This window comes from Procambarus clarkii, chromosome 76 (assembly GCF_040958095.1).
Source record: "Procambarus clarkii isolate CNS0578487 chromosome 76, FALCON_Pclarkii_2.0, whole genome shotgun sequence".
Classification (NCBI taxonomy): Eukaryota; Metazoa; Arthropoda; class Malacostraca; order Decapoda; family Cambaridae; genus Procambarus; species Procambarus clarkii.
The window spans coordinates 3,403,356-3,418,010 of NC_091225.1; the positions used below are offsets into that span (position 1 = coordinate 3,403,356).

General features: G+C 42.3%; 1 protein-coding gene across 3 annotated transcripts in view; it reads right to left on the reverse strand.

The window, feature by feature from the left end:
• The window catches only part of LOC123752195 (uncharacterized), a 102,789-nt gene that overhangs the window by 78,773 nt on the left and 9,361 nt on the right, over nt 1-14,655 (reverse strand). For 2 of the 3 annotated variants that reach the window (XM_069313618.1, XM_069313619.1), the window contains exons 2-3: nt 9,107-9,224; nt 8,745-8,811 (exon numbers count right to left, since the gene is read on the reverse strand). In XM_069313618.1, coding sequence (XP_069169719.1) covers nt 8,745-8,811; nt 9,107-9,224 — 185 coding nt within the window. Of the gene's footprint in view, nt 1-8,744; nt 8,812-9,106; nt 9,225-14,655 lie in introns of those variants that run through there. The other variant, XM_069313617.1, reaches the window with a different exon arrangement.

The window sequence follows — 14,655 nt, forward strand, 5'->3', positions numbered from 1 at the left end:
CTCGTTGCAAACCTTTTCCAGTTTCATTATATGCTTCTTCAGATGGGGACTCCATGATGAGGCGGCATACTCTAAGACTGGCCTCACATAGGCAGTGTAAAGCGCCCTAAATGCCTCCTTACTTAGGTTTCTGAATGATGTTCTAACTTTTGCCATTGTAGAGTACGCTGCTGTCGTTATCCTATTTATATGTGCCTCAGGAGATAGATTAAGTGTTACGTCCACCCCCAGGTCTCTTTCGCGCGTCGTGACAGGTAGGCTGTTCCCCTTCATTGTGTACTGTCCCTTTGGTCTCCTATCTCCTAGTCCCATTTCCATAACTTTACATTTGCTCGTGTTGAATTCCAGTAGCCATTTCTCTGACCATCTCTGCAACCTGTTCAGGTCCTCTTGGAGGATCCTGCAATCCTCATTTGTCACAACTCTTCTCATCAACTTTGCGTCATCCGCAAACATTGACATGTAGGACTCTACACCTGTAAACATGTCGTTAACATATACAAGAAATAGAATTGGTCCCAGCACCGATCCTTGTGGTACTCCACTTGTTACTGTTCGCCAGTCCGACTTCTCGCCCCTTACCGTAACTCTTTGGCTCCTTCCTGTTAGGTAGTTCCTTATCCATGCTAGGACCTTTCCCCCCATCCCTGCCTGCTTCTCGAGCTTGAACAGCAGTCTCATGTGCGGTACTGTATCAAAGGCTTTTTGGCAGTCCAGAAATATGCAGTCTGCCCAACCATCTGTCCTGTCTTATCCTCGTCATTTTATCATAGAATTCCAGAAGGTTTGTTAGGCACGATTTCCCTGTCCAGAACCCATGTTGATGTTTGTTCACAAACCTAATGTTCTCCAGGTGTGCAACCAGTCGTAGCCTAATTATTCTTTCCAGTATTTTACTGGGGATGCTTGTCAGTGATACAGGTCTATAGTTAAGTGCCTCCTCCCTATCACCTTTCTTGAAGATCGGCACGACATTTGCCTTCTTCCAGCAACTGGGCAATTCTCCTGACATAAGTGACTCATTAAAGATCATTGCCAGAGGCACGCTGAGGGCCTGCGCTGCTTCTTTTAGTATCCACAGTGATACTTTGTCTGGTCCAACTGCTTTAGTTGCATCTAGAGTTGTCAACTGTTTTCATTACCTCCTCTGCTGTCACCTCTATATCTGATAGTCTTTCATCTAGGGTAACCCCTTCCAACAATGGGAGCTGCTCAGGCTCGGTAGTGAACACTCCATGGAAACTGGCATTCAGTGCCTCGCAGATTTCCTTGTCACTTTCAGTATATGCCCCCTCTGTCTTCCTTAGTCTTGTCACTTGGTCCTTCACCGACATTTTTCTTCTTATATGACTGTGTAGTAACTTAGGTTGTTTTTTCGCTTTGATTGCAATATCGTTCTCATAGTCCCTTTCCGATGTTCCGTTAATGTAATCGTTCCTAGCTCTGTTGTATCTGATCCTGTTGTCCTCTGTCCTTTGTCTTCTGTACTTCCTCCACTCCCGCCTGCTGGCCATTTTTGCTTCCTGACACTGTCTATTAAACCATGGGTTATTATATTCCTTCTTATTTTTTCCCTTTACTGTTGGTATAAATCTCTCTTCGGCCTCCTGGCATTTCTGTATGACTAGGTCCATCATATCTTGTACTGTTTTTCCTCTAATTTCTTCCTCCCACTGCACTTCACCCAGATAGTCCCTTATCCTCTTATAGTCCCCTTTCCTGTAGTCAACTCTCCTTTCCCAGATCTCTTGTCCCATGGTCATAAGTTTGAATTCCATCATGTAGTCAAAGACTAGGACACAATGGTCACTGGCCCTAGAGGTATTTCATGCTCTAAATTCTCGATATCTTCTACGTTCTGGGTGAAAATCAGGTCTAATAGGCTCGGTGCATCTCCTCCTCTTTCCCTTGTGTCTTCCTTCACATGTTGTGTTAGGAAATTCCTGTCTATAACATCTACTAATTTTGCTCCCCACGTTTCGTCCCCTCCATGGGGATTCCTTGATTCCCAATTTCTCTCTCCATGATTTAGGTATGTGTGTGTGTGTGTGTGTGTGTGTGTGTGTGTGTGTGTGTGTGTGTGTGTGTGTGTGTGTGTGTGTGTGTGTGTGTGTGTACTCACCTATTTGTACTCACCTATTTGTGCTTGCAGGATCGAGCATTGACTCTTGGATCCCGCCTTTCCAGCTATCGGTTGTTTACAGCAATGACTCCTGTCCCATTTCCCTATCATACCTAGTTTTAAAAGTATGAATAGTATTTGCTTCCACAACCTGTTCCCCAAGTGCATTCCATTTTTCCACTACTCTCACGCTAAAAGAAAACTTCCTAACATCTCTGTGACTCATCTGAGTTTCCAGTTTCCACCCATGTCCCCTCGTTCTGTTATTATTACGTCTGAACATTTCATCTATTTCCACTTTGTCAATTCCCCTGAGTATTTTATATGTCCCTATCATATCTCCTCTCTCGCTTCTTTTCTCTAGTGTCGTAAGGTTCAGTTCCTTCAGACGCTCTCTCTGTGTGTGTGTGTGTGTGTGTGTGTGTGTGTGTGTGTGTGTGTGTGTGTGTGTGTGTGTGTGTGTGTGTGTGTGTACTCACCTAATTGTGCTTGCAGGGGTTGAGCTCTGGCTCTTTGGTCTCGCCTCTCAACCGTCAATCAACAGATGTACAGGTTCCTGAGCCTACTGGGCTCAATCATATCTACACTTTAACTGTGTATGGAGTCAGCCTCCACCACATCACTTCCTAATGCATTCCATTTGTCAACCACTCTGACACTAAAAAAGTTCTTTCTAATATCTCTGTGGCTTAGTTGGGCACTCAATTTCCACCTGTGTCCCCTAATGTGTGTGTGCCCCATTCTGTTAAATAGCATGTCCTTATCTACCCTATTATTATTATTTTTTTTTTTTGAGATATATACATATGAGTTGTTACATTCTTGTACAGCCACTAGTACGCGTAGCGTTTCGGGCAAGTCCTTAATCCTATGGTCCCTGGAATACGATCCCCTGCCGCGAAGAATCGTTTTTTCATTCAAGTACACATTTTACTGTTGCGTTAAACAGAGGCTACAGTTAAGGAATTGCGCCCAGTAAATCCTCCCCGGCTAGGATACGAACCCATGACATAGCGCTCGCGGAACGCCAGGCGAGTGTCTTACCACTACACCACGGAGACTGTATCTCCGTGGTGACAATTTCTTTGAGAATCTATGTGGTGATCATGTTCCCCCCTAATTCTTCTGTCTTCCAGCGATATGAGGTTTAACTCCCATAAACCTCACGTTTAAGGGAGAAAATAAGAGAGCACTGGTCCAAAGACCAGGAGGGCTTCAAGCGGTACATGAGCAGGTGGCACGAGACTGCTTGAGAAGCGGTGCAGAACGTGTGTGTGCGTGTAAAAAAAAAAACGGTGGTGAATGTAATGAAACGCCATTTTCAGGGTGAGACCCCTGAGGCTCCCAGGAGCTATCCAGATTTATATGGATATATTAGACTTTGGCATCAGTCATGTGAATGGAGTTCTTACGTCTATCAGGAACCATGAGCCAGAACCTGGCCCACCTCAGAGAGGCACGAGGAGCAATAGCCTATAGAAACCCCAATGTGGTTGGAAGCATTCTACATCTGTAATCAACCCGGTCAGGCACCCAGAAAGATATGCATCCCATAACAAACCCCTATTCTTGTTAAAATATTGCTACTGAAAGCCGACCTAGTGGACAGAACTGCCCAAATGGAAACATGCAAACAAGCATGACATCACCCCGTCACCTTGCCGCTATCTGCACAACCCACCCCCCTCCCGAGAATGGAAGGGTGGAGCCCCAGACCCTCACGCCGGCTATGCACCCTGCGGTTCTGAGGCTGGATATCAAAAACTACAAAAAAGAAAAACCGCCGGCCCGAGTCCCACCCAGAAAATAGCGTTTCATTACATTTAACGCTGGTTTTTTGGGGGTAGCCCTTCGGCTCCCCGGAGCTGCTTACCAAAAGACAAAAGCAAAAGCGATTTACGCAGAAGGCGGTCGGCACTTGCCTTCAGCTGATCGAGTTTAAATGGACCACTGGCCCCTCACTGGAAGGGGGCGACTCCGTCAGCGTAGGTCCACACTCCTCCACAGGTCAGCCACTCACGCCACTCGCTGTCTTCACCAGGCAGTAGATAACATATACGTGCTGTCCCACAGCGTAATCTACTCCTATGGCTCCTAGAAACCCTCTAGTAAATACCTAGATATAACAATAGGCCTATCTTGCCTAAAATCAAGGGAAATATGGGAGGGAAAAATGATCTACCTTATCAAATCCTGCCCTCAGATTCCTGGACTCCGATGGTCGCTGGGGTTCCTCCATCCCTCACGTCGTTTCTTGACGTTCCAGATGAGTCACCAGTCCATAGGCGTCGTGAAGACTCTCGTCATCTCCGTACTCGTTCCGTTAGTGAAGTACTGGGTGATACCTTGTCCAGTCATTACTGCATACGTCGTTTCCCCCAAACACTCCTTCACCAAGATCACTCACTCATGGGGTCAGGATGCATCTTTTCCCTTCTGAATTCCCAGTGGGCGTAATCCAATCACAACAGTTCTGCACACCTCAGAGTTTCACTGACATCAAGACACCTCTTGCTCCTGCTATAAACACTCCCTCGACCCCTCCAGGACTATAAGCTCACAGCTCTTGGCCCTCATATAACGCTGGAACCCGGTTTCGCACTTCCCTGAAGTACTGCAGTCCTTGGTAGTCACTCTAAACTTGTCAGACTGGATAATCCCACTGAATGAGGCTCCAAGACCTCGGAACTCGAGAGCTCAACCAGCGTAGGTCCGCTCTCAACAAAACGTCGCAGATCTCCGAGCGCCTGGCGCTCTGCAAGTGATGAGCCAGGCCTCCTGTTGACGTCACAGACCCAGGGGGCGGGCTCTGATTGGTCGATCACGTCATGTGACCTGAGCCAGCCAATCCCCAGCCGGCTGGCGTCGCACACAAAATGGCGGATTTGCAGAAAAAGGGGGGCCATTTTGTTGTACCTACGGTGCCCCCTCCTTCCCTTACCTACAATTTTAAAATGCAAATATCTCCATAAATCGGTAACCCTTTCGGTAGCCTCATACATCAAAAGATTCCCTACATCACAAGGAATCAGCAGGTAAGCTGATGACTCTTAAATCTGGCATATGGAAGAAATAAGAGAGAGCACCGTAACACCCCTGTACGCAAAGTCGAGACAACTGGCTGCAACCGCCGACACAATGCAACACAGGCCCAATCAGGCCCCGGAACATTGACAAGGTAGCGAGCGACCAGGACCCTGTTCGACCTCCATAATGTCAGAATGTCAGCTCAAGACATTCTAATAATTCATGTTACCAAAGAATTCAGCCAGCACAGCAAACTTATGAATGTCGTGGGCACAAGGACAGACTGCATGCTGGCTGGACCTAATAACCCTGCGGACGACCTGGGAGACCCGAACCCTGGAACAGGAAAGAAGGGAAGAACGGAAACCGGGTCAACCCAAAGTGCGTCCCAAGTCACATAGGCTTTGGCGCACAAAAACAGGGGAGGAACAGCAACCGGACAACACATGACGCACCCCCGGCCTGACCAATCAAACATGAACAACTCAAGGACCCCTCTGGAAAGCAGCAGTCTCATTCTTCGCCAGAAAAGGAGACGGCTGCAATCGACCAAACTTATCACCAGGACCAAAAAATCAGAAACCCCTGCGCTGGAGGAGAGCATGAAGCTCCCCGACCCGACCCCCAGAGGCCAGTGCCAACACGAAAAGAGCCTCGGAGAAACCAAAGGGGCCAATACAAACCGAGGGGAAGAAATAAGAGAGTACCCGGTCCAAAGACCAGGATGGCTCAGGCGGCACACGAGCAGGCCGGAGGTGAAACAACGCATGAGACAGCTTGCGAAAAGGTGCAGAAGTAACATCAATGCTGAATGCAATCAGCAGCAGCTCCACCAGCGCTGCACAATACGAAACGACAGTATTCAGCATAAGATGATGGTCCTGAAACAATCACAAAAGAAGGGACAAGACAATCCTATCAGAAACCGAAGTCAACCTATGACGGGACAAAAAGAAATGGAAGGACCGCCAGGAAACTTCATACTGCCACCAAGACAAAGCATGCAGTTGGGACACCATCAATGTTGCCACCTGCTCACCATACAATTGGTGATAGACTCAAGACAGAAAGATCAAACGCAAAAACTCGAAAAGACTGAACCAGCCAGGTTGAGGTTGAGACCTGTAACAGAACAGTCCGATCTACTGAAAAAGCCAGAGCCGCGAGAAGACTCCCGAGTTCGGACACCGAGTAAGCAGCACCTGAAACTAAGGCTGGGGGGCCACCAAGGAGCTAAGAGGATTACTCTCCCTTGGTAAGTCTCCAAGTTAGCAAAGACCTGGAGCAACCGCTGAACTGCAGGGAGGAGGTGCAGTAACCCCACCTCGACCAGTCCAGTCGCAAGGCATCAACCCCAACAGCTTCGCAATCGGGAAGAGGCACCACGTATAACGGGAGACGCCTCGAACACGCTGACGTGAAGAGGTCCACCTCCGGGAGCCCATATATCCGGCAGAGCCAACTGAATGAGTCGGCATCGACCGTCCATTCCGTGGACAGGGGGATGAACGTTTGGAGTTAGACAGCTGCTATGGGCTGCTTCCTAAGGGGGGGTGTAACAAAAAGGAGGCATGGTCAAGGACCGAGCCACGGGGACGCTAAGCCCCGAAATCATCTCAAGAAGATGTATCATGACAGACCGTCCGCTAGGACGTTGAAGATCCCCCGAACGTGAATGGCCTGGAGAGCCAAACCCCGCCAAAGAACAGTGCCACACCACAAGGCACAGAGCCATAGGACAGAAACAGGAGCCATAGTCACACGACCGTTGCCAATCACATCAGCCACAGAACTGTGGGGCGGATAGCTGGCGTGAGGGTCTGGGGATCCCCCGTTCCTCCTCCTGGCACAGACAGCGGCCCAATGACGTCGTGCTCGTTTGCTCATTTTAATTTGGGCAGTTCTGTCCACTAGTTCGACTTTCAGTAGCAATATTTTAACCAGAATAGGGGTTTGTTTTGGGGCACTTACCTTTCTGGGAACCTGACCTGGTGAACGACAGACATAGAATGCTTCCAACAGCACAGCAGTTTTTATAGGTCATTGCTCCTCGTGCCTCTCTGAGGGGGGCAGGTTCTGGTTCGTGGTCCCCGATAGGCCTAAGAACTCCATTCACATGAGTGATGCCAAAGTCTAATATATCCATATCAGCCTGGATAGCTACGGAGAGCTGAAAGGGTACCCCCCCCCCACTCCCAGAAAAGTTAATTGACAGTTGAGAGGCTAGCCGAAAGAGCAGAGCTCAACCCCCCACAAGCACAACTCGGTGAATACCTAGTATGCACTGTTCTCTCAGTACCTTTATAGTGCACCATGTAACATCGCCCAGCATACACTGTTCTCTCAGTACCTTTATGGTGCTCCACCGTACACGGTCCAGCATACACTGTTCTCTCAGTGCCATTATGATGCATCACATTACACAGTCCAGCATACACTGTTCTCTCAGTACCTTTATGGTGCTCCACAGTACACGGTTCAGCATACACTGTTCTCTCAGTACCTATACGGTGCTCCACATTACACGGTCCAGCATACACTGTTCTCTCAGTACGTTTATGGTGCTCCACATTACACGGTCCAGCATACACTGTTCTCTCAGTACGTTTATGGTGCACCACAGTACACGGTCCAGCGTACACTGTTCTCAACAGTACCTTTATGGTGCACCACAGTACACGGTCCAGCGTACACTGTTCTCTCAGTACGTTTATGGTGCTCCACAGTACACGGTCCAGCATACACTGTTCTCTCAGTTTAACTCATGATAAAGACAGTTTTTGAATTTAACAACCACTATAAAAGCTGTTCTTGAGATGTACTACTATGATAATGGAGGCTGTTCAAAAAATTTACTACGATATGGTAACTTCGTAACATTACCTGCCATAATTTAGGCTTTTCCTAAGATTCGCTACCATGTTGGATGTTGTTTAATAATATTGGCTACCATAATGCAGGCTGTTCCTAAGCCTGAAATTGGTGAACTGAGGGAGGTTAGGTATATACTATCCAGTAAGTAACATCATATATTGTAAACAATAAATGTCAGCAACGCTGAACCAGCAGCAGCATAAGGGTTACACTAAATGTCAGCTACACTCAGGCTGCAGCAGCATAATGGTTAACAATAAATGTCACCTACACTGAGGCTGTAGCAGCATAGGGATTAATAATAAATGTCAGCTACACTGGGGCTGCAGAAGCATATGGATTAACAATGTCAGCTACACTGAGGCTGCAGTAGCTTAAGTTTTAACAATAAATGTCAGCTACACTGGGGCTGCAGCAACGTAAGGGTTAACAATAAATGTCACCGACACTGAGACTGCAGCAGCATAAGGGTTAATAATGTCAACTATACTGAGGCTGCAGCTTCATAGGGGTTAACAATAAATGTCAGTTACACTGAGGCTGCAGCAGCATAATGGATAACAATGTCAACTATACTGTCCAGCCGTAGCGTAAATAAACAATGCTTCACTAACTAATCGTTATCTTTCAACGTTTGTCTAGACAAATTTTCCTTGCACTTCTTTAGTAAAGCACAGTCGATAACTAAAAGACTCATTAAGAAATGAAAAGATATACTTACATGTTCATAGTAGGCAGTTCCCTCCAAAAACCATATTGTTCGTCTGTCTCTTTCATTATGTGTTTCACTGTAAACAAATAATTGTGAATATAAAGAATTCCTCTTCGTCAGAAAATTATGTGTAGTTTTCTCTTCTACAAGAAATTAACATTCAAAACACTAATGGATTGTTACTGATTTTTTTAAGTAATTTTTCAAATAGTATGCAGTACTGTTTTGTGATTAAAGTGAACAGCTATTGGTACTTAACTTGTACTTATTTGTCATAAATCTAATTTTCTTTATTTGTCAGCATAAGAAATTCTAAATTTTGATAATCATAACATTTAATTACAGCCAAATAAGGAATATAAAATACTAACTTTTTACCTGGCGGAGAGCAAAGTCAAAAATTATATAAACAGTCACCATGCCTCCCAATGATGCTGCATTCAAGTTATGATTCTGCATGTGTTCCAAAATGTTGCCAATGCTAATAATCTGAGAAAAAAGAAAGTCATTGAAGCGCAGGATTTTTTTTTAATTTAAGGTTTTATCTGTCCAAGATAATGATGCCTGTTTTTTTTTTAGTTTTAGACTAACTTTTTTATATTGTAGATTTGTTAGTTTTTTTGTCAGCGTAAAAAATCCTTAATGTTGATTATCATGTAAATTTAACTTCAACCAAATATGGAATATAAAATACTAGCTTCTTCCCTAGCGGAGATCTGAGGACAATATTGTAATACCCAACTTATTAAAGCTGGGAACAAAGCTGGGAACATCAGTGAAATCCCATCCATTGTATACAAGAGCGCCTCCCATGCCCTTGCGCCACCTATAGCTCTGCTGTTCAACAAATCCCTTGAGTGTCATACCTTCCCTGATATCCTTAAAAAAGCAAGAGTAACGCCAGTTCATAAAGGAGGTAATCCGGCAGATATAAACAACTATAGACCAATATCGAACCTACCCATACTATCAAAAATATTTGAAAAAATTATCTACAAACAGCTCTACTCCTATCTCGTAAAATTCGACATTCTTAGCCCCTGTCAGTTTGGCTTCCGCTCTCAAAAGAGTACCAACGATGCAATTATTAGTCTCCTTGATATAATTTACTCAGCCCTTGACAAAAATGAGTTTCCAATTGGACTCTTCATTGACCTGAGAAAGGCCTTTGATACTGTTAATCACGATTACCTCTTATGTAAACTCCATCATTATGGAATCCGAGGCTATGCACTGGACTATATCCAATCCTATCTTAGTGATAGACACCAATGTGTAGCCATCAATAATATAATCTCTCCCATTCTACCAATAACCGTTGGAGTGCCACAGGGCAGCATCTTGGGACCTCTTCTATTTCTTATATACATCAATGATCTGCCTAATGTCTCTAACATTCTGAAACCTATTTTATTTGCTGATGATACTACCCTCATCTACTCCAACCCCAACCCACATACACTAAATGATGTTGTTAATAATGAACTAAAAAAAGTCCACTTATGGATGTCAACCAACAAACTAACACTTAACATAGAAAAGACCTACTACATCCTATTTGGAAGCAAATCTACAAATGCAATTCAGCTTCAGATAGACAATGTAAACATTAGCAATAAAAATGATGGAAAGTTATTTGGCATATTCCTAGACAAGAGACTCAACTTCAGTACCCACATACAACACATAACTAAGAAAGTCTTACATAAAGTAAGAAAGGTATACTCTCCAAAATCAGATATTATGTACCTAACTCTGCTCTCATCTCTCTATATTATGCACTAATCTATCCCTATCTCAACTATGGTATCTGTGCATGGGGTTCAACCACTGCAAACCACCTCAAGTCCATCATCACCCAGCAAAAATCTGCTATCAGAATAATATCAAATTCTGCTTTCAGACAACACACAGCCCCCTTGTTTAACTCCCTAAACATGCTAAACATAATCTCACTCCATAAATTCTCTTGTGTCAACTACATTTACAAAACCCTGTTCTTAAATGCAAATCCTTGTCTGAAACTCTTCCTGGACAGATGTAATAGGACCCATTATCACCACACCTGAAATAAATATCTCTTTGATATCCCCAGAGTTAAACTTAATCTGTGTAAACACTCTATGCAAATAAAGGGACCCAGTTTATGGAACTCACTCCCTACTGAATTGAAAAGCTGTCCAACTTTTACATCATTCAAAATCAATACTAAAAAGTACCTAATTTCATCTTCATAGTTTTTCACTTTTTGCCTTAAAATTGCACTGTATCTATTGCTACCCAATCTCCCAACCTTTATGTTCCCAATTTGAACATCTTTACCATTGTGATCATTGCTGTCTTCAGTATGTGCTGCCAATCTGCTGTATGGTGTTTATAAATCTTGTTTATCTGTATCTTTTGCTACCCAGTCTCCCAATCTTTATGTACCCAATCTGAACATCTTTACCATTGTGATCATTGCTGTCTTATATGTGCTGTCAATCTGCTGTATGGTGTCTATTAATCTTGTTTTAAATTACTAATCAAGCTGTCAATGTAATCAATCAGAGCTTTAATATAACAATGTGCTTTAATATACTTACTAAGCTCTCTCATCTCATTTTTCTCTTGCAATGTATCTTTATCATTTATCAATTCTGATAGAAATTACCTACTTAAAATTATCTGCTAGATTAAGGACCTGCCCGAAACGCTGCACGTACTAGTGGCTTTACAAGAATGTAAATACTGTACTATCCAATGTATTCTCACAAACCCAATGTACCTTCTTGTATATATATATATATATATATATATATATATATATATATATATATATATATATATATATATATATATATATATATATATATATATATACATATATATATATATATATATGTATATATATATATATATATATATATATATATATATATATATATATATATATATATATATATATATATATATAAAAATAAATAAATAAATAAATAAATAAATAAATAAATAAATAAATATTACGTGCCCCCCCCACCATGGCAAAGAACAGTAGACCAGCTAGTTTATGTTATACATTATTGTGTGATCCATCCCTAACATTCCCTTTATTTTGAGGATTTGTAAGGCATATCATACCAACCTCTCACTCAATGCCACCATAATAATCTAAATATATTCAAGAAAAATCTTGAGACAATATTGACAGATGAACATTATGAAAACTGTTGTAGAGAAATGTTAATATTTTTGCTAGTGGCATACGGTAGTTAGTTTGACAGCGATGTCCAGCCTCTTATGAACTTTTTGCACATTAGTTAACTTAAATTTGTTCATTTAATGCCTTATGCATAATGACTCAATACTGGTGGTAGTAAACGGACAATGAATCCATCCTGGTGGGAGTAGAGGTACAGTTACTAAGGAATTATTAAACAATCCTTGTGGTAGTAAAGGCACAGTAACCTAAAGAACAATAAAAGCATCCAGGTAGGACTAAAGGAACAGTTACTAAGGAACAATGAAACCATCCTGGTGGCAATAAGGAACAGTTACTAAGGAACAATGAAACCATCCTAGTGGTAATTAAGGAACAGTTACTAAGGAACAATGGAACCATGCAGGTGGTAGAAAAGGAAGTTACTAAGGAACAATGAAAACATCCAGGTGGTAGAAAAGGAACAGTTACTAGGGTACAATGAAACCATCCAGGTGGTACAAAAGGAACAGTTACTAAGGAACAATGAAACCATCCTAGTGAAAGTAAAGGTATATTTATCAGGGAACAATGAAACCATCCTAGTGACAGTAAAGGTACATTTACCAAGGAACAATGAAATCATCCTGATGGCAGTAAAGGCAGTTACTAAAGGAACAATGAATCCATTTTGGTGGCTGTAAAGGAACAGTAAGGTACAATGAAACCATCCAGGTGGTAGTAAAGGAAAAGTTTCTAAGGAACAATGAATGCATCCTGGTGGTGGTAAAATTACTAAGGAACAATGAAAACATGCTGGTGGTAGTAAAGGAACAGTTACTAACGAACAATGAATCCATCCTGGTGGTAGTAAAGGATCAGTTACTAAGGAACAATGAAACCATCCTAGTGGCAGTAAAGGCACAGTTACTAATGAATAATGAAACCATACTGGTGGCAATAAAGGAACAGTTACTAAGAAACAATGAAACCATCCTAGTGGTACTTAAGGAACATACTAAAGAACAATGAATCCATCCTGATGGTAGTAGGCCAGTTACTAAGGAACAATGAAACCATCCTGGTGATAGTAACGGAACAATTACTAAGGAACAATGAAACCATCCTGGTGGTAGTAACGGCACAGTTACTAAGGAACAATGAATCCGTCCTAATGACAATAAAGGTACAGTTCCAGAGAAATAATGAATCCGTCCTGGTAGCAGTAAAGGACCACCTACTAAGGAACTATGAAACCATCCTGGGAAAGGGTAAAGGGAAAAGTTAATAAGGAACAATAAAACCATCCAGGAGGTAGAAAATGAACAGTTACTAGAGATCAATGAATCCATCCTGGTAGTAGTAAAGTTACTAAGGAACAATGAAACCATCCTGGTGGCAGAAGAGGAACAGTTACTAGGGAACAATGAAACCGTCCTAGTAGCAGTAAAGGACCAGTTACTTAGGAACACTGAAACCATCCTAGTAGACGTAAAGGTAGAGTTACAAAGGGACAATGAAACCATCCTGGGGGCAGTAAAGGCAGTTAATAAGGAACAATGAAACCATCCTTGAGGCAGTAAAGGAACAGTTACTAAGGAACAATGAAACATTCCAGGTGGCAGAAAAGGTGGTTACTAAGGAATAATGAAAACATCCTGGTGGCAGTAGAGGGGCAGTTACTAAGGAACAATGAAACCTTCCAGGTGGCAGTAAAGGAACAGTTACTAAGAAACAATGAAACCATGCTGGTGGTAGTAAAGGAACAGTTACTAACGAACAATGAATCCATCCTGGTGGCAGTAAAGGAACAGTTACTAAGGAAAAATTAAACCATCCTGTTGGCAGTAAAGGAACAGCTACTAAGGAATAATAAAACCTTTCTGGTGGTAGTAAAGGCACAGTTACTAAGGAACAATGAAATCATCCTAATGGCAGTAAAGGAACAGTTTCTAAGTAACAAGAAAACATCCTGGTGGCAGTAAAGGCACAGTTACTAAGGAAAAAATAACCATCCTAGTGGCAGTAAAGGTACAGTTACTAATAAACAATGAATCCATCCTGGTGGTAGTGAAAGTACAGTTACTAAGGAACAATAAAATCATCCTTGTGGCAAGAAAGGATCAGTTACTAAGCAACAATGAATCCATCCTGGTGGTAGAAAAGGAACAGTTACTGGGGAACAATGAATCCATCCTGGTGGCAGTAAAGTTACTAAGGAACAATGAAACCATCCTGGTGGAAGTAAAGGAACAATTACTAAGGAACAATGAACACATCCTGGTGGTAGTAGAGGGACTGTTACTAAGGAACAATGAAACCATCCTGGTGTCAGTAAAGGTAGTTACTAAGGAATAATGAATCCATCCTGGTGGAAGTTAAGGGAGCGTCAGTCAGTTTTTTTAAATTTGTTCAATGTCAATAAATCTTTTTTGACTAGTTGTATATGAAAAGGGCTGCAAATGTCCCAAGCTCCAGTACTGCAGCCTAAATAGAAACGGAGATTTTTAATGTTTTATTTTTTTTAACGAATATTACACAATTTCAAGTGTTTATAAACAACCACACCTTTCAGATATAATAATTCTATGACACTTTTCTGTCACAATAGCATAGAATAAAGGATCTGTAGGAAGGGATTTTCTAAAACATTTTTAGTTTTCCTAATGCAAATAGTTAAAATTACCCCAAAAAATTATTCAAATATATTATGTATATTGCTATTATAAAAACAATAAATGA